The following is a 26,315-nucleotide window of genomic DNA, read 5'->3' as shown; positions in this document are numbered from 1 at the left end:
TTTCAGACCTGAAGTTTGCTTAGGTCAGGATAGGCAGGTCACTTTTCCAAGGGGGTCATTATTTTTTCTGACACTGGTGCTGTATTTAATGCTATGCTGGTAGGGTACTCAGCAAACAGCCCAGTTTTATTGGTGCCACCACATTAACCCCTAAAGACTGCAGTTCTTCCAGCGTGTCTGGACCCAGAACCGCATTTAGGGTCTGATTTTTCATCTTTCAATGAGGTAAATTTTGGTCATATAGATTTCAAGAGCTTGATTTTACACACCAGAAAATGTATATTTCACGCTCATATGTCTGATGGTTACTGCACTATTGACTGTCAAAGAACATCAGAAATAAAAATTGTTACCCCTAGCATATAAAGAGAAAAAAAATTGAACCAAAGTAAATTTTGGTCTTACAGATTTGAAGTGCTTGATTTTCCACACCAGAAAATGTATATTTCATTCTCATACGTCTACTGGTTACCACACTGTTGACCATCAAAAAATTAAAAAATCACCCCTTGCAATGGGCAAGAATGGGACGTCACTGAGAAATGAAGGGAAATAGGGAGATGGAGGGAGTGTGAAGGGGCATCAGGAGGAGAGGAAAGGGATGGAATATGCTGGCTACACACTGCCAATATGGTCTTGAGGAGGTATGAAGGGTAGTTTGGGTGGGAGGGGACACAGAGGGCAGGCTACATTCGGGCAGAAGGAAGTGGAGAGATGGCGGTGGGAGGGGGGACCCTCCCCCATTGCATCTAGAGGGACCAATCAGGCCAGACACCTCCAGCTATTGTACTCTTCATCGGCTAGGCCCCATATATATCATCAAAGAGGCAGGTATACCCCGCGCCAGTTTTTGGTAGCTTGTGTGTGATCAGTGATATTAGGACTTCATGTACCAAGGCCTGAACACATTGATAGATGACTGTGAGATTTTAGGGGTTAAGGCATCCCTTTCCAACACCAGCTGAGTGAGTAATATAGTACTTCAGCCTTACTAATCTCAAAATGACCCTAAAGTAAACTCCTGCTTGATTCTGTATAATCACATCACCCAAAAGAGGTAACTGAAATGTGGCTCTATAATTATGTCTCATCTGGCTTTCCTTTGCTTCAGGATTTGATGCACTAGAATATGAAGAACAGAGAGATTATGAAATCATTCAGTCTACCAATGCAGAGTTTTGTGGTGCTGTTGTTCGTGTCAATGTCTTCAGAGAATACCGCCAAACCATACAGGTAACTGATAGTTTTGTGTTTGATAAAAATATTACCGTACTAAAAATCCTTGGTGATTTTGCTCTATCCATGTTACTGATTACCAAATAGTTACGGTTTCAGCTGACCCAGGTTTTACTCCTTCACTTTTTTCTTCTTTTTTTTATACCATACTTTAGCCTTACCGTACTCTCCCCAGGTTATTTTATTTAGCTTGAGAGAGACATTTTGTACAGGAAGGGTTAGATAAAGCCTTCATTGGCTCTTTCACTACAAGAAATGTCTAGGCTAAATAAAATTACTTGAGGTAACTAGAAAAAATGTACAGTAAGTAACATCCTCTGGTTCCAGGGACTATAATAATTTTCTTTGGTAATGTGTCCCCACCCCCCAGTATGTGGAGCCAACAGATCATGGAAAATTAAGCCAAGCAGAGTTATTGGTTATTGATGAAGCTGCAGCCATCCCTCTTCCACATGTCAAGGCACTCATTGGTTCATATAACATCATTATGGCTTCCACAGTGACTGGGTGAGTACTGTAACATTAATTTCCTTTGCTTAACTTCACTTGTGTTTATGGGTGGCCACTCACTGTCCTCTGTTCTTCAGAACTCTGCTAGCATCTGGTCTCCATAAGAGCTGGCATGGAACAACACTTTAGTCACACTCACTCACCCCCACTCCATCTTGTTTTCTATTGCAAGATTTAATTGGCATTCTCAGTCTTTCATTTATAAAATTAGCCAGCTCTGGAACTGTCCTCCTTGGTCTTCCAGATGCAGTATATACTCTTTATCCAAATATCTCAAAACAAGCTGATTTTGACTTTGACTTTCTTTTTTTTCAGCTTTGTGTAGGAATGTCATGTGTGCATTAAAAACTGAATAAATAATACTGGGGTGGTAGGTGGGGGCATTCACCATCCACTCACTCGATGTAATGCTGCTCTCAGGTGCCTGCCCTTTCCTCTCTTCCATCATTCTTTTCTCTTCTGGCTTTCTTTCATTCATTCTTTCCTCTTCCTTCTGTCTATGGGTGGCTCCGCACTGAGTGACCAGTCAAATTGTTTCCTGTACACCAGGAAGCCATTTACTACGCTGGGTGTTAACTACATAGCCAAATTATGTCGCCTGGTGGTTTAGTGGGTAATTAAGGCGCTCCAGACGGATTGAGCCAGTGCAGGTTTATATCCAAGAGGTGGTTGGGGTCTGTTGCTCACATAATGCCACTCAGGGATGAGTGAGGCTGGTCACTTTCATCTCAAATGTCAGGACCAACATGCCTAGCCCTGGGCTTCTTTGCCCCTCATGGGGCAACACTGAATTAGATGATGAGTGAATGAGTAAAATAATGGTGGACTTTATTGACTACTCTGTCCTTTTTTTTTTTTTTTTTTTTTTTTTAAATGTTGCTACATTAGGATAATTCTCCTTAATATTGAGCAGGTACAGAATTCATAGTCTTCCCTGTTTTTTTACTTAACAGTTACATTGACTCTATTGGATAAGTATATATGAAGCCATATGAAGGGCGTGGGAAGTAATTCCATCTTGTGCAGTGTTTGTGATGAGTGGTTGCATAAGAGATGCAGTGGTATTAGAGGTAGACTGTGAGATAATGCTGATTTCATATGTGTGATGTGGGGAGAGCATGTGGAGAATGCCAGGCGTGAAGGGACTGAAATTGCGGTGAGTTCCCTGAGTGTGTGGAAGAGTTTTGTTATTTGGGAGACATGTTATGTGCTGGAGGTGGGGCTACTAACTCTGTGGCTAGAGTGAGTGAGGAGTGGATGGAAGAAGTTCAGGGAGCTGTTGCCTCTCCTGACATTGAGAGGGCTCTTCCTCTGTGCTAAGGGATCTTTGTATGCAGCATGTGTTAGGAGTGTAATGCAGTATGGTAGTGAGACCTGGGCAGTAAAGGAAGAGGATATTCGCATACTCAGACGTATAGAAATGGCAATGATTAGGCGGATGTGCAGTGTGTCCCTGAGTGCAAGGCCTGGGGGGATTAGGTTTATGACAGAAGCATTGAGAAGTAGGATGGGACTGGAGTGTATCGGTGTTGTGATGAGGAGAGGTAGATTAAGAGGTTTGGGCAAATGGAGAGGATGGGGGATGATAATTGGGTGCAGAAAGTGAGAAGTGTTAATATTAGGGGTAGGGTAGCGAGAGGTAGACCGAAAAAGACCTGGAACAAGGTCATTGAGTGTGACCTCAGGGATAGGGGAAGAAATGGGGAAGCTGCCAGAGATCGAGCAGCATGGAGAATTGCCATTAGGTGGCCAAGGCCAATGCATTCAAGCATGTTGGAGCCTTAAAAATTGAAAACAAAAATGGAGCTACAGTACATGGCGAACCATTTGGCCTATCAGATGGAGCCAGGATTCCGTGGGCGTGAGTGATGAATGAATGGAACCATGGCCCGTTAAACTGGGCAGACTTGCTACTCCTCATCCCGTCCTAGGGTGGGAAAGGAGGTCCGAATGATGATGATGATGTTACCGTTACATAAATGCAAACAAGTCTAAGATAGTAAATCCATTCTGTTATAATGGGATTTTGGGCCAGGATAATTATGATGGTCATAGTGAAAATAAAAAAACTGTATTCTATAATGTCATGCAGGTATGAGGGCACTGGCCGATCACTGTCCTTGAAACTTCTGCAGCAACTGAGAGAGCAGACTTGTGCCTCAGGAGCTGTTGCTGTTGCCACCAGTGCCACTCAGACTTCAGCACTGTCAAGTGAGGGGTTGGTCTCAGTAATAGTAGATATTAATTCTGCTGTGACCCATCATTGTGTAGGAAAAGGGGTCAGAATAATGACGATGATTATGATATCTTCACTGCATAGCGAAGATGTGAATAGTGTTGTTTTTAAATGCTTAATGTGTATGTGAGGTTTACATGTATGTATATTTTAAAAAAAGGTTATGCTGTACTGATGCTTGTGTCTTAGGTAATGTGTGAATGAAATGTGTGACCCATTTTACTGGGCATGCCATTGGTAGTTCTCCCACTTTTGTGGTGTCAGGGCTGCAACTACTGCTGTTACTTGGGTTGCAACTACTACTACTACTACTACAATATAGTAAACTCTCAATTATCCTTTGTCACAGTGTCTGTCCCAAAGCAATACCTGTCCCTCCAGCTCAGTTTTGTTAAAGCATTATCCAGGAAATTATACAATATCCAACACAAACGGGGCATAACTGTCAGTTTTATGCAATGTCTGGCATTGAGGTATATCAGTCGGTTTGTAAACAGTAGCCAACCAGCCCCGTATCACTGTATTACTATATTGTATCGTTACTTTATTGTATTTTATACTTAATTTTCTTCATTTATTCTTGGGAAAGTTTCTAGGATAGAGTTTTGAGTCAGATAGTAACACAGTATTTGGCATGACGCTGAATATTGAGCCGATGGGGGGTAATATGTAGTATCCAGCATTTTACTTTAACTGGTATAGGGCTTGGCTGAATTATGCTGGATATTTGAGAATTTACTGTGCTCTCGTTTTTGTCCTTCTTCTTTATTATTTGTAAGTAAAATCATGATGATAGCATATGGAAATCAGGGTCATATAATCTAATCAGCTGACTACAGTACTGTCTTACATTTCTCATTCTCCTTGTAGATCGCACACTACATGAGGTGACGCTGGATGAGAGTGTACGTTATGGCCTTGGTGATCCTGTGGAGGCCTGGCTGCACCGAGTGTTGTGTCTGGTTCCTCCCAGTTCATCACTTCATGCTCCATCTTGTCCTCCTCCACAGCATTGCTCCCTCTACCAAGTCAACAGGTATATTAATCACTACGTTTTAACATTTACCCAATACTTCATCCTACTTTACAGAATACAGGAGAGGGGTTATAGGTAGGCTGGGTTTAATTACAAGTGCTGGTAGTTGTACAGTAGGAAACAATTTCATGTACTGTACTGAAGAACGTGCGTAACATCTTTAGTTCAGCATGCTTGGGGGCCTGGCTCTTTACAATACTGCATATTGTGGTTCAAAATATCCTTCATCATGTTGTCATGGTTCCAAAATGGAGAGAGTATATGTGAAAACTGTTAACAGAATTCTTGTATCACTGCTTTTCAAGTGATTTGGTGTAATTAATGTATATAATAGGAAACAAATGTAACTAAACCTGCAGCATGGAGTTGCACAATTCATAAGCATTAATATTCATTCTTTGTATAATTTATCCCTGAAGGGCAGAGTGATATCTTTTTGTGGTTAAGTATAGAGGAAATATTCAAGATATCCATTTTATTGCTTTAAATTTTTTACTGAAAAGCATATGTGAATGTAGAGTACTCATACTATATTCCAGTAGTTTCAGTTATAGAGGTATTGTATGATATATAAAGATATTATGTTACTGTATAGCAGGATGTGATTACAAGACTTTACAACAAGCATGTTCATAACTAGGAATTGTACACCTTTGTTTTCTTTGTGCAGAAGTGTGTTGTTCAGTGGCCACAGTGAGAGTGAGGCTTTGCTGGGTGAGGTGATGTGGCTTTTGGCTGCGTCCCATTACCGAAACTCACCAGACGACCTACAGGTGCTAAGTGATGCCCCAGCTCACCGCCTTTATGTTCTTCTGCCACCTGTTCTTCCTGGCATGTCCTCGTTACCTCAAGTTTTGGCTGTTGTTCAGGTCAGATGCTCAAAAAATTTTTGCATTGAGAATTTTATATATGTATAGCTAATAAATATTGTTTTGCATTATCATTATCATAGATGATACAGTGTATTGTTTATCATAATCCATCCTGAATTCTTTTTGTAGCCTTTGTGTTACACAAAAGGGAAAGTACAGTAGTGTGAAAAGGAGTGACAGGTGAATAAATTAATAGGTAAACTGAAAGTTTGTGTGGTAGAATTGTAGCGCTGTTGTAATTATCATTTTGTAGGTGGGGGTGCCCACCATCCACTCACTCAATGTGGTGCTGCTCTCGGGTGCCTGCCTTTTCCTCTCTTCCTTCCTTCCTCTCTGCCTTTCTTACCTTAATTCTTTCCTTCCTTCCTCTTCTGCCTTTCTTACCTACATTCCTATCTCTTCCTTCTGTCAATGGGTGACTCTACACTGAGTGACAAGCCAAGTGGTTTTCTGTGTACTGGGAAACCATTTACTGTGTTGGGTGGTGACCATATAACCAAATTGTGGCGCCTAGTGGTTTAGTGGGTAATTAAGGCACTCCATTCGGATTGAGCCAGTGCAGGTTTTTATCCAAGGGACGGTTGGGGTTTATTGCTCATGTGATGCCAGTCAGCGATGAGTGAAGCTGGTGACTTTCATCTTAAATGTTAGGACCAACTTGCCTAGCTGCAGGCTTCTACGCTCCTTATGAGGCAACACTGGATGAATGAATGAATTATCATCCTTAGGTGGGAAAAAAAATATGGATGGTGATGATGTAAAGCTAAAACATCCTTTTCCTTGCTTCATGCAGGTATGTGTAGAAGGTGGAATACCTGTGGAAGTATCTGAGGCCATCAGGCGACGTGGTGAACGTCCTGCCGGGGACCTGGTTCCCTGGACTCTAGCCTCACAGTTCCTTGACTCGTCCCTCACTCAGCACACAGGACTCAGAGTTATCAGAGTTGCCACACACCCAGACTATCAGGTAAAAGTTAGAAAGAATAGAAGATTGTGTGTGTGTGGTCATTAGATAATGCCATCCATTTCATTCTCAAAATTTGTAAATGCAGAAGTATGTTATCATGTTTTTGTATATCTTCATACAGTTGCTTTCCAAAATAGACACAGCTCATCTGTTCGAGTAATTTTGTGTGTGTCATCTTCTGCTGTCTTTCTTTCATTCTCTCATCTTCCTTCGGTCTACAGGTGCCTCTACAGTGGGTGACAAGCCACATGGTTTTCTGTACACCAGGAAGCCATTTATTACACTGGGTGGTAACCAAATAACCAGATTATGGCACTTGGTGGTTTAGTGGGTAATTAAGGTGTTCCAATCGGATTGAACCTGTGCAGGTTTATATCCAAGGGGTGGTTGGGGTTTATTGCTCATGTACTGCCACTCAGAGATGAGTGAGGCTGGTCACTCTTATCTTAAATGTCAGGACCGACTTGCTTATCCCCGGGCTTCGACGCTCCTTATGGGGCAGCACAGGATTAGATGTTGAATGAATGAATGTTTAGTTACAGTACAGTATACCTTACTACCATACCATATTTGAGATCATGTTTTCCAGCCAATAGAAAACTAACAGGTGCACCATGCCAGACCCAGTATAGTCATTCCTGAAGAAAACACATGCTATCTTCAAGTAGCATTTTGTCATTACAGCTGTAAATATAAACCATGTACATTAAATGTTTTTTTTTAAATTATCTTCCCGTTATCTCCTCCAAACTAACTTGAGCTTAGACTTGCTGTTTTTGTTTCAGTCAATGGGTTATGGATCTCGAGCAATTACCCTCGTGAGGGAACACTACACAGGGCAACATGTTGACCTGGATGATGTAAAGAAACCAGACACCACTCCCAAGGAGCCTGACCCAGCCACTGACTCAGATATCATTGGTAGTTTACTGTGTGACTTTTAGTTGCTGCACATAGTTCACCGTCAGACATTTTCACTGTTGTATAGGAAAAGGAATGTACCAATTAGAATTTTACTGTATGGATATCAGCTACCAGTGCATAATTTTAGTATGGATGGATAAATGGATAGATTGTACAGTAGTTATCACTTATTGTTTCACAATGAAAAACTTCCTGATAAATTAACACCTTTTTCACTAAAGTTGCTCTTGATCAACTTAAATTTTTTCAAGCATTCCTCACATTAATGTGTTTTCTTTATTGTAGCACATCAGCAGCATGCATCCTGGACTGAAGTAAAGACTGGCTATTCACATACTGAAATCATTATAACAGGAACTTAATCTCATAATAACACATCATATCCTGAAAGGTCCCCCAGATCTTCACCCCAAATTTCATCATCAACAGTTCCACGTAAGAGCAGTGACCCATTGTTGCTGAAGCTGAGTGAAGCAGCCCATGAGAATGTGGACTACCTGAGTGTGTCATATGGCCTAACACTCCCTCTCCTCAAGTTCTGGTCACGGGCTGGCTACATCCCTTTGTACATCAGGTGAAAAGACTTAGACATAGCTTAGTCAGTAGAGTGTAAATGTAGCTGTCTGTTTATCTGACAGTCAGTCTGTCTGTCCATTGTCTCTGGCATTCTTTTTTTTTTTTTTTTTTTTTTTTTTTTTTTAAATAAAAATAAATATAAATAATAATAAAAATGTATCCAAAAAAATATATCCAAGCTTGTGAGAAACATAGGGGCTGGTAAAAAAAAAAAAAAAAAAAAAAAAAAAAAAAAAAAACAAGCTTGTGAGGTGGAACCAGGATTCTAAGGACTCTAATGATATGAGCATACAGTAATTGTATTGCTAGTGTTGATAGTTCTTTTATATACAGTACAGTACTTTTGTATGGTAATGTACTTGATTTTGGATCCTACCTCACCCTATCTTTACATGGGAGTAAGGATCAGGTTGGTGATGGTGATGATTTTCCAGCTACAGTACATAATTGTGTTTTGGATGAGTTTCTTCAATACTGAAGTAGACAATATTTTAACAGATCACAATTTACCTCAACAGTCAAGTGCGCAACAAAGTGACAGGTGAGCACAGTTGTGTGATGGTGCATCCTCTCAAAGACAGTGAGAGGAGTGTTGGGAAAGGCAGTGCATGGATTGATGGACCTTCTCAAGAATTCATCAAGAGGTTCCTGTCTTTGTTAGGGGGCCCTCTTAGTGACCTAGACCCAATACTTGCACTGGAGGTGATAAAGGCTCATGACACTACACTCCCTAATAAAGGTAAGCACCACTGATACTAGTACAGTACCGGTATATACCCGGTACTTTAATACAGTAGGTCCTCCACATTCTTGGAATCAACTTTCATGGGCTTCAAAGATTCGTGGATTGCCCCTCTGTGGAGCCAAGACTGAATTTAATGGGTATGATTGCAGGAAGCTGGGGTATATATGTAGTTGGAGGCATATATGTAGCTGATGACTTGCCCACAGGTCATCAGCTATTAGTGATATTTTATGCTGCTTTTAGGTCCCAGATATGGTTTATTAGGTACAGGATGTGTGCACTTGCTCACAGGGGGTGATTTGTGGCTATAGAGGCATTTATGGGAGGGTGCACCAAACATTCGTGGAAGTTTCACATTCGCGGGGGTCTGTGTCCCCTAACCCCTGCGAATGTGGAGGGCCTACTGTAGTGTACTGATGTAAATATAGGATTTGTGTCTCACTGGCATGTTTTAAATCACAAGAATAAGTAAAACCTCATTGTAACGGACTAATTGGGGCCCAAACCATTCTGAAATCAAGCGAATTTCCAATAAAAGCGAATTCCGATAAAAGCGAGATCCAGACTTCCTCCTGCTAACTCGGGCTTTTTCCGAGATATCAGACATTAGTCCGGATTGCACCAATGGGTTTTAAACTGTTTTAACATAACATTGCAGCACTGTACTGTATTATACATTCACTACAATAATCACATGGCACAAAATGAATAATAATACTGTATTGCACACTGATAAAGATGTCTGTTATTTACCTTATTGTGGTGAACGTAGCTGAAGTGGTCAGGCAGTCCGGACAGTTCATTGGACTGCTTCTGGCCTTATTGGACTTTTTCCAACATATAAGAATTCAGTCTGGTAGTTCCTCGATTCCAATAAAAGTGAATTCCAGTCTATTGAAGTCCGTTATATCGAGGTTTTACTGTAGCTTAAAATAGAACATTAGGTTGTACTATGATCAAGGAGGGGAGATTATAATTCATTCACCAGAAAGTGGCTTATTTTGCAAAATTTTTGGGCAGAAGAGGAGAGTACTGTGGGTGTACATTCTTCCCGTGTTCCATGACTAGCATCGTATTCTAATGATAATCTCATGTTACAACTCAGCATTCAAGTTGGAAAGATGGCAGTTTTAGGCCAAGTTTAAAGTAAAAAAGTATGGAAAGGCTACTGACCTGATAGGAATATAGGCCCTGTAGTAATGTTTTATCCCTGTACTCAAACAGAGGTAGAGTGGCGTGATGTCCGAGGGGTGGTGTCTGGTCACGACTTACAGCGTCTGGATCGATACTCTAAAAATCTGGCTGACCGACACCTCATCACCGACCTCTTGCCCAGCCTGGCCATTTTGTTCTTCTCACATAGGCTCCCCTCTGTCCACCTCTCAGCCCTGCAGTCTGTAAGATCATGGCTATAAGCTTCTAGGCCTTCTAGCATATTCCAGCTAACATTGAAAATAATCATCATCATCATCATCATCACTAACAACCTTGTCTTTATATACCACCTAAATTTTCAGTTTAGAAATCAGAATAGATTGCTTGAAACAGTGTACAGGATAACAAAAAATTAGAGACTAAAGTACTTATGGTCAATGACTTCTGTAACTAAGTTCTTTAGCTCATTTTGTGAGTTTATGTCTGGTATTATGTATTTAGCCCTTTCAGGTCTCCTGGCCACAATCGCGGCTTTATCGATATGGGTCTCCTGGCTTACCTATTTGAGTGCGTCGGAAAACTGTGGCGGGAATCTGGTGAATGTTATCAGAATTTCTCCCAATGTTATCTCATTTCCTGGGTATTGGACGATCCATTTGAGAAGATATAACTTGAATTTATGATTTTAGATTAGTAGGAGAGTTTCTCTATCATTTTGTGTACAGAAATGCATTTACCGGTATTTGTGACATCACACACCACTTGCTATGCAACTTCCCATCATTATTACGGCTCTTGTATGGTCAGTAGAGCCCTTATATTTTGTAGACAGATGTGTATTAGTTCCTTATGCGTGAATATTATTATTTTTCTTTTTAATTTATAAACTTTGATTTTTTTGCTAAAAAATGCGATTTTTCAGACTGGGTGTACGGACCTGTTTGCGACCCGAAAGGATTATATATATTTTTCAGAGCAGTAGAACCTGTTATTATGATCAGACTTTAATATTGTGTTACTATCTTTAATGTTTAGTGATTTTTGTTTTTTGGCAAATAGCACTTCATTATTGTATTATCTTCATTTTATGCTGATTTTACATTTCATTACACAGCTGTACATCTGACGTTACCTTTAACTTTTATCCAGAGCCTGTTGTTGGGTATGGGACTTCAGATGAAGAGTCTGGATGAAGTAATAAAGTCTCTGGACCTGCCTGTGGAGTCAGCTCTTGGTCAGTTTAACCGAGCCATTCGTCGTTTATTGAAGACATTATCAGGCATTCAGGAGGCTGCTCTAGCCAAACCCCTTCTGCAGTCTACAGCTGCACTTAATGACTTTGTTCCAGTGTCCATTTCACTTGACCAGGATCTTGAAGAAGCAGCAGAGGTGAGAGTTGCTAATTGGTTTTGCAACATCAAGATAATAATTGCAGCATCTTGACCTGAGAGGTAATTCTGGGGGCTGAATCAATTTTATATTCTGCCACAAGAAGAATTGTAAATGTCATGGAACTTTTTTCCTGTCTGTAGAAGATATTTTGAATGACAATTTTTTGTTAGTGGAAAAATTTACAGAAAGCTTCTACTGACCTTTGAAGTGTGTTATGATCATGTGCTTCCTCCAAGTAAATGGGATGGATAGATTAGGAAATAGAAAGAGGAAACACAAATGTAAGAAAATTGTCAACAGTGCTCAGTGAATCGTGCTGTACATCATATAAGTCTTCAGAATTCATACCTCCACCCCACAGGCCCATAGGCAAAAGCCAGTTGTACATACTGGTAAGTGCTTCCTCCATTTGCAATATGTAACACCTATTTGTACTATGTTTTGTTCTCATGTGCATTCTTGTTTGCAAGCTGATGAGCACCAGGATGCTAAAAAGTGAACTGATCAAGTTTTATTGCAGTGTATTTAGTCTCATATGTATTCTTCTTCTCCATTGCTCTGAGTCTAAACAGTAAGCTTAGTATGTTTAGTGTCATCAGCTGTTTAATCTTGTATGGTATTCATTCTTGGTCTCAGGACTATGAGCATCAGGAGTCTAAAAAGCGAGCTAATGAGGACTTTGTGAGCACCAGCATGTTGGGAGACATCAGGAAGTTTGCCATCCAGGGTGATGAGGCAGCATGGCAGATGGCACTAAAAGAGGGTGGTAGCAGCACTGTCAGCATCAAGAGGTGAGTCACACTTGTTATGGTCCCAGTCTCTTCTTAATAAGAACCTGGTGAACTGCAAGCTGAAGTTGTCATTTTCCTGCAGACCACCATGATCCATTCTAGGAATGAGTTAAGGAATATTTGTGTAACCTGGTAGCAGTCCTTCAGCATTGGGCTGTGATGGTATTATTAAAAATAAAAAAATAACAAAAAATAAGTAAATAAATATTCATCGATTCGTCCATCATCCAGTCCTTCATTGTCCCTTTTTATCAGGAACTATAGGCTCAGGGCTAGAATGCACATTTCCGACACTTAAAGCCATAGTGCTGTCACCCTTCCCTGGGCAGCATTATGTGAGTAATTACCTAAACCCACTAAACCAATTTGTTATTTTTCAGCATTGTAAGTGGTTACAGCCATTTCTGTATTATTACCCTTGAGGTGCAGGGCCCTAGGGAAGGCTAGCGTAGTCCAGTACATTTGAGGGTAGGTGATGAACCCCCTCCCTTGGTGGCATTACTTAAATTGAAACTCCACTAGTCAGCACTACAAAGTGTGTGTGTGTGTGTGTGTTTGTGTGTGTGTGGGGGGGGGGAGAGAGAGAGAGAGAAGCCCCAACTAACTCGAACATTCTGACTCACGCACTAGCAAGCTCTTCAGGTTGTAATTCTGATATTGTTTAACTGATGTTATGGTCCCACGCTCATCTGGACATGAACCCAGTGGACTGTAGGGAACTACCACCGGGCAGGTGGTCTTAGAGAGATTTTGTTGAGGTGATGTTAGATTGTTTGTGCAATGGAGTGAGGTGCAGGATGTTAGTGTGTTGTGGTGTGATAGGCTGCATTACAATGAAGGCATAATAAATAGTTCATGAATAGGGTTGGCATGATGATGATGATGATGTTACTTTCTCTTCAGTAACAAGAGGCCAGCAAAGATGACTGAGGAGGAACTTGAACGGGAGCTACAGCCACCATCAAACAAGAATGATAAGAAGAAAGGCAAAAAGGAAAAGAAAAGAAAATTACTGAAGGTTAGTAGGAATTTTGAGCACAGTTGTTCCAGTAGTATCTCTGGGTCAGATCCTTCCAGCATCATAGATAGTATGAAATTATTGCATGTCCTGAATACTACCCAAAGGACTTGGTCAGTGTTACTACTGTGCTGCTATACTCTGCCTTTGTGCTGTAGGATTTTATTGCAAAATAAATGACATATCCTTCAGGCAGATATTAGCATGTGGATTTATTCTACAGTGTTAAGCCTTATTAATATGAAGAGCAGATAATTGCACATTCAAACTTATGGTCATTCTATTGCAAAAATGGCCTTGGTGTGGTTGCCTCCTTCATAAAACAGATAACTGATAGACAGTTAGGTTAACAGAACTGCATCCAAAAGCTGGAATAAGAGGAAAAGATTGACAAAATAAGATGGAGCTGAAAACTGCAGACATACTGGTCTGGGATGGAACAGACAAACTGCCATATTAAACAGAAAATGGAAAACTGAGTGAAGCTTTTGTTATACAGTGAACTAATACAGTGAGATGATGATATAAACACCGAGAATTGCTTAAAAGCGTTTTCCCTATGTAATTTTTTCCTCTTTGTACGGCACACATCACAGATGTAGGCTTAATGTAAATAGATGTGTTTCATTCAGGTGATTGTTTATCATCTTTTTCTTTACAGGATTGCTGAGCTGCAGGTCTCATCCAGGTGTTAGACTGGCCTCTGAAAGTGGCCAGTCAGTTGACAGTTGTCCTTTGTTGCAGTCTCCATGCAAAACAGAACTTCTGTTAATATCATTATAAGTTATTATTGAAAGTAAAGGCTAAGAACATAAGACTTCTGAATATGATATTCCTTATGAAACATGAAGTGAAGAAAGGAAAAAGCTGGCAACAGGATCTCAGTTGTCACTTGATGGTTCTGTTCTTTTGTATGTTGTGTTCTGTATGCCTGAGCTGTCTTCACCTTGTCTGGATAGGTGTCTAGAGAGTAAGGAGATTCCCAGCCCACCCAACCCCTCCCTTTTAGTCGCCTTCTATGACCTGCAGGGAATACAGAGGTAGTATTCTCTCTCCCCATCCCCAGTTGAGCCTAAGGATTTCCAGGGGAGTTCCCCCTATCCCAGGGATAATATGTTAGTCTGAGACTGGACAGAGGCATAAGCAAGCCAAGAAAAGGCTGGGTCGCTAGTGGTATTACACACATTGTGTGTGAGAAAGCGAAGTATGAAAGTTCATGAAGGAAAAGAATTGATAGAGAATAAAAATGGATTGCATTCTTGATATTGTAGTTGCTGAAACAGATTTGTACCACAATCACGATTGTTTTGCCTGAGTCTTAGAACTGCAACTTTAGACTGGAATGATGTTTGAATTGTTGTTTGGCTTATATCATTGGGAACATTGTAAACAACTTGGCTAGTTTTATGCCTTACTGCATCTATTACTGGATCCTTCCCATCCCATTTATATATCAGCAGAAAGGAGAATCAGATTGATTGTAATGACTTTATACCTGAGAATGTTTGTTGACCTTTGAAGCTTAGCATCATTACAGACACACTACAGCTCCACCAGTTCACTAGTAGAGAAGACAGATTATATATATATACTTGGCATATCATTTTTTATATACTGTATCAGCAAGTCTATGGTCACCAGACTCAAAGAGAGTGTACTGAGATGGTATGGTCATGTGGAGAGAATGAATACTGATAGAGTGATGAAAAAGGTATATTTGAGCGAATCTGAAGGAGGAAGGAGGCGAGGTAGGCCAGGGAGAAGGTGGAGGGATATGGTGGATGAGTGTGTGAGGAAGATGTATGGAAGTTCAGTGAGGCTAGGGGACTGAGAAGAAATCGAGCTTGCCAAATGAAAATTGCGAGGAGAAGGGTGAGAAAGGAGGTCCAGATGATGATGATGATCAGCAAGACACCCAGGTAAAAGGCTGCCAGCCGGCAGCTGTTTTTCCATTTATATTAATTTACAAAGACACCAGCAGAAATACAACTGTATTATATCACAGAATCACTGGACTTCAAAGAACAGTGGAGGGAGAGGATCATCTTCATAATGGCTAGAGAGGTACTTTTGCCTTGGTAAGCAGGAAAAATATTAAGAAACTGCTCTTGACACCCGAGGACAGTTTAGCCAAGACTATTGTCTCTTGCTGTTGAGCCAGCAAGGGTGATCCCCTTCTCATCTGTGAGCTTCTGGCTTATGTGGTTGGCAGAGTGGGTTGGAATGTTCCTTTGGGTGTGTCAGCTAGTCAGGTGTCTCCGTAACTTACTTCCCTTCTGAATATACTTTGGCATCTGAAGAAATCTACCCGTTTGTGAGCCAGCCGCCATTAGATACCAAACCGTGTAATGAGCACTGCAAGGGAGGCATCCATCCCCATCAGTGGGTTTAAAGAAACTCCTGGATTAGTGGGATGACAATACAGTTATTTGTCTGCTACTGGATTGAAGGGATATAGGGGCATTGGAGAGGTAGCAGTCTATGGTAAGCAGATATAGTACCACTTGTGCCATAGTGGAGAGTCTGTCAACTACATAACTGTTCTCAGTATCTAAATGATATTTCTGTGACTGCTGTAGATCTCACTGATGCCCTGGTAATACTGAGGACAGCTTTACAGATATAGATTTAACATTGGTTGCAGTGTCCTGTCAGTTAACAGAAGCACCACAGTGGAATTTGTCTAACCTGTATTTACTATATGGGATGTAGTGGGCAGTGTGTCCTGAACTGTGCAGTCTTCTCCTTTATTTGAGGGTAGTGAAGATACTCACCATGCAGCCTTGGCAACTAGAGGTGAGGGACTAGCATTTTATGGGTAGATTGCTTTCCTCACTCAGTAATTAGTTGAAAGTTTGCATGAATGAATTTCCAGTGGCTAACCAGTGGGTCTATTGGTGCTTTATGAATCTGCTTATTTTGAAATGCCTTGTAATTGTTTTCCTGCATCAACCTTGCTCAATTGATGGTGGCTGTCCATGCTGCATGAAGTTCCAGCCAGCCTGACATATGTATTTCTACCATTTTGCAGCAGCAGCATTCACAAAGCATAACATATTGTAGGACATCAGGGCATGTCTTTATTTGTCTATCTCATGGTGCTCTACTCTTAACATTGAATCTCATAGAGCTGTTTACCCATCCTATCTCTGCATATTTGAACAATCTCAGTCTGTCCATGTGTTTTACATCACTAGTGCATTCAGTTCCAGCCAGCCTGACATATGTATTTCTACCATTTGCAGCAGCGTCATTCACAAAGCATGACATTTTTATTTAACCACCCTCATTTATGTATGCTCAAGCTTTTGCCATAGTGGCTGAGTGGTTAGCATTACAGTACTAACTGTGAAGCTGCCGGCACATTAATGCCAGGGTTTGAATCCAGATGAGGGCAGCTGGTGCCACTCGACTCAGGTGTCCATCCACCTCTTGTGGGATGGTAGGTAAAATGAGTACCTAGGGGAAGTAATTGTGGTAACCTGGATGATGCAGTAGCCTTGTATCCATGGATGTAGGGTGAAAAACCTTCACAGACTCAAAGGCCTATTTTACAGATGAGCACTGTGGCTGAAAGCCTCATGGGATCTGCCCCCACCTTCACATTTACTCCTTTATTTCCCCTGGTTCCATTACCATACAGCATTATTCTTCTCACACCTGCAGCATACAGTTTTCCCATGGTGTGAAGGAAAATTCTCTTCAGTGTCAATTAAAATAACACTTCCCTAAATTTACTTCATCCATTCCTTCTTGGCACATATCATAATTATTACTCATACTGTAGCTTTCCTCTACACACCCCAAAAACATGTCTGTCAAGCCTGTCCAAACAATTCTAGCCCTCTCTCCATGTTCATCTCATCTCTACACTGACCGTCAACCACATCCTGCACCTCTTTAATACCCTTCTGATGCACAGCACACAGTCATGCGCTATTTTACCATTACAATACTGCCATCCACTTAGTGATCACTTTTGTTTTATCCACATATGTTCTCAGTCCCCACTGACTCCATGCTATCTCTGCAGCTCCTAATGTGTGTATGGCATCCCTTTCATCCTGCGCAGTCAGCGCACACTGATTAAGTTTACGAGCATAATCAGTGGTCATTTCCTCACCACAGTTCCCCGCTGAGGAGGGTCACCTTGACATGGTGGCGAAGCTTGAAACGTGGCTTGCAGTGCCACCTACTCTGGTGGCATGCCTACCTTTGTAGGGTTTAGCATTTGTCAGCTTTTTAGACTAAGCACCCCCCCTACATCACAGGTAGAGGAGGCCTGCTGGTAATGTTGCTCATCCCTACCCATTTTCCATCTTGGGTGGGGTTTTTATCTCTCCACGTGTGTGACGTGCATGGTGTCCCATCATGCCGGGAGACAGGAGTTCTAGAGGTTGGGCGATGCTGCACTCTGCACCCTGCAGCTAGCAATATACCTATTTGGTTCCTTATTCTGGCTAGACGGGCGATCTGATTGGGCCCGACCAGATCAATTGGCTGGCCATGCGTTAGCTCGCCTACGGTCAAGCGGGCACTGGGGGTCCTAGTGGCTCCTATCGTCTTAGGAGTACACTCATTCCCTACCTCTGGGTCACCAGTGGTATTATCCCTAGCATCTGACCTCCCCTTGTTGGACTTTGTGGTGGGGGGAGGGGGGAGTGAGTGAAGTTTTATCACACTGACGAGGTGCACTCCAGAAGTTTTAAGACGTTTTTGGGAGAGGCACTTCTAACTGTCCTAGATTATTGTCATTTTAATATATCATTACTATACCGGTATGTCTAATATGCTAACATGCCAAATTTTGTTTTTCTAGGTTGAAGGAGATGGCTGTTACAGCACTTTAAACACACCCTACTATACACCGCTTGTCACAGCTGACTAGTTTGCAGAATGCAGTCAGGACGTGAAGACAATTTAGAAGCTTGCTACGCAATAAAGTTTTGTGTTAAACTGGACCAAAACACTACAGAAACTTATGAAATGATCCAGACTGCTTATGGATATGAGCAGAGCATTTGTTTTTCGCTGGCAAAAGAGATTCCAGGACAGCAGAGAAGAGGTGAGAGACGATGAGAGGTGCGGGAGGGAGAGGGATGTCAGAACACCAGAGTTGGTTGAGAAAATTCGCAATTTATGAACAAGGACCGTCGTGTACCTATTCAGACAATAAGTACACAGTTTGGAGTCGGTGTGGCAATTGTACACAGAATTCTTCATCAAGATCTGAACATACGCAAAATTTGTGCAAAGTTTCTTCCCAGGATGCTCAGTGACTAACAGAAGGAAAGACGTGTTGGTGACAGCAGGGAGATAATTGAGCTCATTACCTCGAATCCGAGTGCTCTTGGGTCTCTGGTGACCTGTGACAAAAGCTGGATCAACTGTTATGATCCAGAGACCAAGAGACAGAGTTCCCAATGGAAGCATTTTGACTCCACCAGACCCAAGAAGGCCAGATGGAGCAAGTCCACTGGGAAGCTCAAGATGATCCCCTTCTTTGACAGCAAGGTCATTATCTACATCCACTGGGTTCCCTCAGGCCAGATGGTCAACAAAGAATATTATATGGAGGTTTTGAGGGAGTTCAGGAGGAGATTCCATCGCAACAGGCCTGAGCTCTTCAAATCAGGTCATTGGCACCTGCACCAGGACAATGCAGCAGTTCACAATTCCATCCTGGTGACCAATTACTTGACAGAGATGGACATCAAGACTGTCCTTCACCCTCCCTACAGTCCAGACCTTGCCCCCTGTGACTTCTGGTTATTCCCCAAGCTGAAGGATAACCTCAGGGGCAGTTGTTTTGAAGACGTTGAGGAGATGAAGGAGGCTGTGACAAGGGTCCTAGACACCTTCACTTTGGAGGACAACAAGGGGGCCTTCAAGAAGTGGCTGGACTGCTACAACAAGTGCATTGAAGTTGGAGGGTCCTATTCTGAAGGAGATTAGAGTTTTGTACTTTTTTTAAATAAATAAATATCTCTCCTAAGAAAGTTTCAAAACTTCTGGAATGCAACTCATATATGGCTCCCTTTTCTGTGATAACCAGTACCTCTGCTTCCCATACCATCCCAGTGTCTTCCTCTTCTTGCCCACATCCCTGTATTGTTACCTTAAGTGACCTCTGTAGTCTGCCTACCTGGACAAAATCTTTTAAAGTTACTGCCTCTGCTCCTATTGTGGGTGATGACCTGAAATTTCAGATACGCTTGCTCTATCATGTAGGCCAGGATGTGTCTTTCCACTCCTGGTCTGATTGCCACCAACTGGTTATTGTTCAATCTGAGGGTCAGGTTGCTCTCATGGTGAGTCACATGGATTCTCTGGGGCTTCTATCCCTGCAGAGAGGGATATCCACCTCAATTCCAGCTGTGGTTCAGTCTTGGTCCCTCACGAAATGAAGTTTTGCAACTGTCCATTTGTTCTGGTGGCGGACATCGTTTCCACGATGAGTTCTAGTCTCAAACTATATTTTCATATTACATACAAAGGTGTTTAAACATAATTAACACGTGTGTAATATATTGTGATGATAATCAACCAAACACCATCTTACTATAAGTATGGTGTGGGAATGAGATGAGCATTAGACTTGCAGAGCCCAGCATTTTCTATAATAAACAACGAGGGTAAAGGGAAGGCAATAGAGAAATAGGAATTGTATATATGTTTAAAGTCGTGGGGGAAATATTTACCCTGTTGGTATACTTTAATGTAATCAATACTATTTTATTGAGGTGTATAATGTGCATGATAAAGTTGTGATGCTTCTATTCATTTATAAATCCAAGTTGTCTGTGGGGTTTGGCACCTCTGTATTTATGCTGACTTCAGCGCCACTCCCAGCGGGGGAAGCCGGCCAGCTAGAGAACGCACTTATCATTCAAACGAGAGGGACGTATAACACTCTGGGCTCTCTCTGTGTCACAGCTGTATCTTTCTGTGGCCAATAAAGAGAGATAAATCTGCTCAGTTTTCAGTTCACCTGCACACGCTATCTCTACCATTCCCTCAGCAAGATGTACATTGATTTCGCACCATCTCCAGTGTGTGAGAAGACTCTTTGGTGGAGTGTGTCAGCCGGAAATGACTTCGACCAGGCGGAACATCATATCTTGATAACCTTGCTTGGAACAGTGCAGTCACTTCTAAGCTGATATATATATTGGTGATCAGCTGTGGGGTTCCAATAAGCTGATATATTGGTGGTCAGTTGAGGGATTCACACAAGCTGACACACATTTTCTGAGTGTAACACTGATACTCAAACCATCCTGGAGCTCCAACAGCATTCTATCATCTTTTTTTCATGCTTCGTGCTCCCTGTGACTGCTCGTTGTAAACAGTCAGCGAACGTAGCCCATAGGGCCTATACTCTGACAGTTGCACGCTCCCCACTCGTTATCACTGGTGGTACCGGGTATCTGTCTTCCTGTGCAAGAACATTTTCCTTCTTCGCGCCAGTGTCAGTCATATTAGCATTTTGGGCGCCCTGCATAATTTTGCAAGTCTGCTCTCACCTGCCCCCTGTGTGGTCAGGTTGGTCATGCCAGGGATGTGTGTTCCACTATTACCCAGTTCTGTCCTAATTACCATGAACCGCACTTGGCTTTGTACAGGGGATGCCCAGCCATCCATTTTGAATTCATGGTGCTAAACTGCAAGCTCAGCTGGGACTTCCCATATGTAAAGCCCATCAGGAAGTTCGTCTTCGCGGTTTTTCCATCTCCAACTCTTATTCGCAGTGTCTACCAATCTCGCCCCGTCGCTCAGGAGTCCAGCCCTCTCCCTCTTGAGACATCCGCTCCACTTCTTCTTCATGTCTCCCACTCTCCACCTACTTTACCATCCAAGACTCTTCTGTCCCTTCCTCTTTCTCCTCCTTCAGGCCTTCCTGGTCTCCGTCCTCTGTCCCGTCTCATGTCTCGGCCTCTGTCCCTGTCTCTAATTCTTTCTCTGCTCTTGTTTCTCTTCCTGATTCTTCCTCTTCCCTCGCTTGTTCCTCCCCCCCCCCACCTCCTTGTGTAGGCTCTCAGTCCTCTCCTCCATCCCCTTCTCTTCCTGCAGACATCCATGTGTTCACACTTCCTCCTCATCTCACATCCCTGGTCTCTTCCCCCCAGCTTCTGTCCAACCTTCCAAACGTCTCTCGTGCTCAACTTCCCCACCCTCTACCCCGTCCTCCTCTTTGTCCACCTGTCAGCGCCCTCAGGTCATGTCGATAGTCTCCATCCATTCTATCTCTTCTCCCTCGGACACACAGACCATTCATGATATCGTCTCCTACATTCGCTGCACTTCCTCAATGTCCTCCCATATGTTTCTGTGGACGTAAATCCACCTCCCTCCCCCCTACTTCCCTTCCTCCTTCACCACCAGTACCTCCCACTCCCTCCAACTCTGTCTGTCCCCCCCTTCTATGACTTCTGTTTCTTCTTACTCTTCTTCTATTCCTTCGGTCCTCGATCTCCCTATGCCTCCTGGATATTCTCGTCCTGATTGCCACGCGCACCTGCCTCTTTCTTCCCGGTCTTAATTCTTGTTTCTCCTCATGCTTCTACAATGAATATACGGGGTTTTGAGTCCCATCGTCTTTTCTTTACGATACTTCATCTCTGTTCGTGATCCTTTAATTATATCTCTCCAGGAAACTTTTTTTCATGTTTCCCCAGTTCCTATTCCAGGTTATACTTTTCTTGGTTCTCCTCCTCCCTGCTTTGCTTCCCTTCTCATTTGCAACACTGTTTCTTTTGAACCCCTTTCTGTTTCTTCCTCTACCCCTCACGCTTTTGCCCATCTTTTTCTTCGTCGCTGGGTCACTGTCTGCTCTCTCTACTTCTCTCCTTATATTCCTTTTGATTTTTCTGCCTTTTCCTCCTTCCTTCATTCCCTTCCTCCTCCGATTCTCCTCCATGGAGACTTCAGTTGCTGTCGTACTCTTTGGAGGGACTCAATGGTCACCCTCAGGAGTCCCACCTTTGAACAGTTTCTTGCTGCATCCAATCTCCACGCAATACTGGTTCTCCTACCGGTACTTTCTTTGACCTTCGTACTCGTTTCTTTTCTTCCATCGATCTGTCTCTGTTCTTCTTCTGTTTTCCTTCTATTTCCATTGGTCTGTTCTTGATGACTCTTTCCAGTGATCACCTTCCTATTAAGCTTTCTCTTACTTCTTTCCGTCTGGTTCCTCATCTTCCCTGTTGGCAGTGTTGTGCTGCTGACTAGAGCTTATTATCCTCTCTTACGGTCCCCTCTTCTTTCCTCCTTTTTGTCTCCCCACAAGTTGCTTTCTTTTTTCTTGGTCCTGGTTTTAGGAGCTGTCCTTACTGCTATCTCTAGAAATACCAGACCTCCTACAGTCAAAATTGTGCTGTAGTAGACCCCTGAATGCAGGCGTGCTGTCTGTTAACGTGCTGCCTGGAAAAGCTTCCATCATCGACGATCTACATCAGACTGTACCTGTAGTCTCTTACTATTTCAACGCTCATCTGCTGGCTTCTGCTGCACTAACTGTTGAGCCAAACGCTGCAGTTGGATGTGTTTTGTTTTTAGCATCTTGGTGGACACTCCCGTTGCAGCACTTTGGTCTCGTATCCGTAGAATCACTGGTAAGCACATCCCGCCTTGGGCTCCTGTTTTTCCTTTAGATGGTCATTTTGTAGCTGATGCTTCTTTGGTTACCAAAGCTTTAGGCAGTTATTTTGGTCGTATACAGGGTCCACCTCTCTCCAGATTTTCACTGCCTCAAATCTCTTTCCGAATTAATCTGTTCCAATTTCTTTTGTTAGCCAACGGGGCTATTAATGCTCCTTTCACTCTGTGTGAGTTGTCATCCACACTTCAGTTGTGTAAAGATTCCCGCGAGGGTGTCGATGGTGTTCATTATAGTATGCTGAAACATCTCTCTCCCAGTGCCATGTCTTGGCTCTTTACGACAGGATATGGCCCGAGGGTTTCTTTCCTCCTGCTTGGCATGTGGCAGTCATCCTGCCTTTTCGTAAGCCTGGTATTACAGGTCGTCTTCCTCAAGACTACCGTCCCATTGCTCTGACCAGTTGTCTATGTAAGCTGCTTGAACATATGATCAGTCGTCTACTTACGTGGCACCTTGAATCCCGTTGTCTTCATTCCCCCTTACAGTTCAGATATTGCAAAGCTTGTAGCACTTTAGATCCACTCCTTCGTCTGGAGTATTTTATCCATTCTGCCTTTTTCCTTCACCGGTCTGTCATTACTATGTACAGTAATCCCTTAATTCACGCGATGGTTACGTTCCCAGACCGTTCGCTTGTGGTAAATTCGAGTATACGTTCTGCCCATGTGTGCACGTAATTACGCATGTGTATTAAGTGTATTACATCTGAATAATACTGTTTATGCACTACATACACATAAACCAGCATAAGGTATGAAAAACAACAGAAATTTAACACTGAAAACTGACAAACACAGGCATAGGTGGAGACAATCTAGCAGTCTGGTGCACTAGCCCTCACTGCCTCCCGTATACTACATTCTGCCTTCTTTAGTGTACGAACAGTTAGACTCATTCACCCCAAACATATGGTTCCGAGACAATTCACAGGCGTAGGTGGAGACATTTTAGCACAGTCTGGTGCACTAGCCCTCACTGCCTCCCGTATGCCACATTCTGCCTTTTTTATTGTACGAACACTTGACTCATTCACCCCAAACATACAATTTCGAGACAATTCACCGTCAAAACATGGACGATTCCCCGTCAGGACAATTCGTACCCTGGACGATTCCCAGTCATGCTATAAATATACTTATTAATACTTTAATAACTAATTTTCAGGGGGATTTTATAACTCATATAAGTAAAAAACTAGTGTACTGTACTTGCTAAATAAACTGGTATGTAAATAAATGACGGGGAATCGTCCTGACGGCAAATTGTCGCCGACATTCCTTCCCTAAGTTTGTCCAACACTTTATCTTTCTCCGTCAGGGACATCACTTTATGAGTCCGTTTTGGTGTGTTACCACATGCATCACTAGCACTACGCTTAGACCCCATGTTGGCAAACAAGGCAAGCATTCACTAGAAGGCAGAAAAATCAGCCACAAATAACGATTTGCAGATCACGCACGACTCGACCGTCGGATACTCACTGACTACTGTGGACTGTGGTGCTTGGTAGACCGACCTCCTCCCTCCCCCCCACACACACATATGTATGCACACGGGCAGCAGGTAGGCATTTTTTTATTTATTTCTCTCGTATATTAAAATCATTTATTTGAATACTATAATCGTTTAATTATTGTACGAAAAATTCGTTAACCAAAATCGCGTTAAAAAAAGTTCGCGTGTATTAACGGTATTCTCTCTTCCCAGCCTCCCGCTGTTTCTGCCTCTCTATATATCGATAATTTTGCTATTTATGCAGCGGATTTGGATCTCCCTCGTCTCCAATCTCTTACTCAGTTTGCCATTATTGCAGCCTCCACTTGGGCCACCACTTGTGTTTTCATTTCTCTCCCTCCAAGTCTTATGCAGTGTTGTTTACCCTTTCCCGTACTATACCTCAATCACCTCTTTACCTGCATGACACCCCTCTTCCTTATCGACCTTCTGCAACCATTCTTGGTCTTGTCTTTGACTCTTGGTTAAACTGGAATGCGCATGTTTCTTTCCTTTATTCTTCCACTCTTCCTCATCTTGACGTACAACAAGCTCTGTCTTGTCTTTTATAGGGCGCTGATCACACCACGCTTCTTTGTCTCCACTCCGTCCTTATTCTTCCCAAACTCAATTACGGGTGTCAAGTCTATTCATCTGCCTCTGCCCATGCTCTTTCGAAACTTAACTTCTTTCATCATACTGGTCTTTGTTCAGCCATAGGTGCCTTTTGGTCAACCCTGTGTCAAATCAGGCATCCCCCCCCCCCTTCGCTTGTCGTTCTCTCCTTGCTGTTAAGTCTTATGCACATCTGCTTCAGTTTCCTTCTAACGAATACCCCCTCTCTCCATCATTCGTTTCAGTCTGCTTCTCATCTTCCTTTCTCCCTCTGTGTCCTTGCTCTTCTTCAGTCTATTGGTTTTACCTTTCCACCCATTCATCCCTTTTGTCCTGTTTCTTTCCCCCCTTGGCTTTTACCTCCTCCAGTGGTATATTCTTCTTTTCTTCCTTGTTCTCGCTCTTTTCTTTCTCCTGTCGCTCTCTGCTCCCTTTTTCATGAACATGTCTCCTCATTCTTCTGTCACTCCTATCTTCACCAATAGTTCCAAATCCCTTCTCAGTGTTGGTCTTGCTGTTGCTTCCCGAGTCTTCTTTTTCCATTTCCCTTCCTTCTGTTGTGGGTGTTCACACAGCGAAACTTTATGCTATTCTTTTCACACTGAAGTCTCTGTTTTGTTCCTCTTCCTCCTCTTTTGTTATCTTCTCCAATTTCCATGGTGCACTTTCTTCTCTATGTGCTTCTTCTTCTCATCCCATTGTCACCCAAATTCAAGAGTGGCTCCTCCGTTTTTCTGTGCAGAAGAGGCCGATTTAAGTTTGCTGGGTTCCTGGTCATGTTGGGATTGCCGGTAATGAACATGTAGATACACTGGCTCGTATTGCTGCACTCTCTTTCACGTCTTCTCGTCGGCCCATTCCTGCTCTTGATTGTTTTCCTATTCTTACTCGCCTCTTCTGTGATCAACGGCAAACTTCCTGGGACTCCCTGGTCACCAACAAGCTTCATCTCGTTAAACCTTCCGTTCTTCCTTGGTCTACATCCACTCATCCCAATCATCGAAGGGAGACTGTCCTTTCTCGTCTTCGCATGGGTCACACCTGCCTCACTCATGGTCACTTAATGAGTGGTGACCCCCCACCACTT

At 42.6% G+C, this 26,315-nt stretch overlaps 1 protein-coding gene across 1 annotated transcript in view; it reads left to right on the top strand.

Moving 5' to 3' along the window:
* Positions 1–14,260, top strand: part of LOC145412779 (RNA cytidine acetyltransferase-like) — a 28,769-nt gene extending 14,509 nt beyond the window's left edge. Inside the window, exons 7-20 of the mRNA XM_080282557.1 lie at positions 1,112–1,233; positions 1,607–1,743; positions 3,839–3,957; positions 4,853–5,018; positions 5,689–5,887; positions 6,684–6,857; positions 7,643–7,778; positions 8,211–8,355; positions 8,876–9,096; positions 10,327–10,499; positions 11,407–11,646; positions 12,286–12,440; positions 13,344–13,458; positions 14,120–14,260. Of these exons, the coding sequence (XP_080138683.1) occupies positions 1,112–1,233; positions 1,607–1,743; positions 3,839–3,957; positions 4,853–5,018; positions 5,689–5,887; positions 6,684–6,857; positions 7,643–7,778; positions 8,211–8,355; positions 8,876–9,096; positions 10,327–10,499; positions 11,407–11,646; positions 12,286–12,440; positions 13,344–13,458; positions 14,120–14,128 (2,111 nt within the window). The 3' untranslated portion in view covers positions 14,129–14,260. The remainder of the gene's footprint in view (positions 1–1,111; positions 1,234–1,606; positions 1,744–3,838; positions 3,958–4,852; positions 5,019–5,688; positions 5,888–6,683; positions 6,858–7,642; positions 7,779–8,210; positions 8,356–8,875; positions 9,097–10,326; positions 10,500–11,406; positions 11,647–12,285; positions 12,441–13,343; positions 13,459–14,119) is intronic.
* Positions 14,261–26,315: the final 12,055 nt, after the last annotated feature.

This window comes from Coenobita brevimanus, chromosome 94, assembly GCF_032717465.1.
Source record: "Coenobita brevimanus isolate Jiangsu-jjx chromosome 94, ASM3271746v2, whole genome shotgun sequence".
Taxonomy (NCBI): domain Eukaryota; kingdom Metazoa; phylum Arthropoda; class Malacostraca; order Decapoda; family Coenobitidae; genus Coenobita; species Coenobita brevimanus.
Note: the sequence above shows the minus strand (reverse complement) of the source record. Positions and strands in the feature narration are given on the sequence as shown.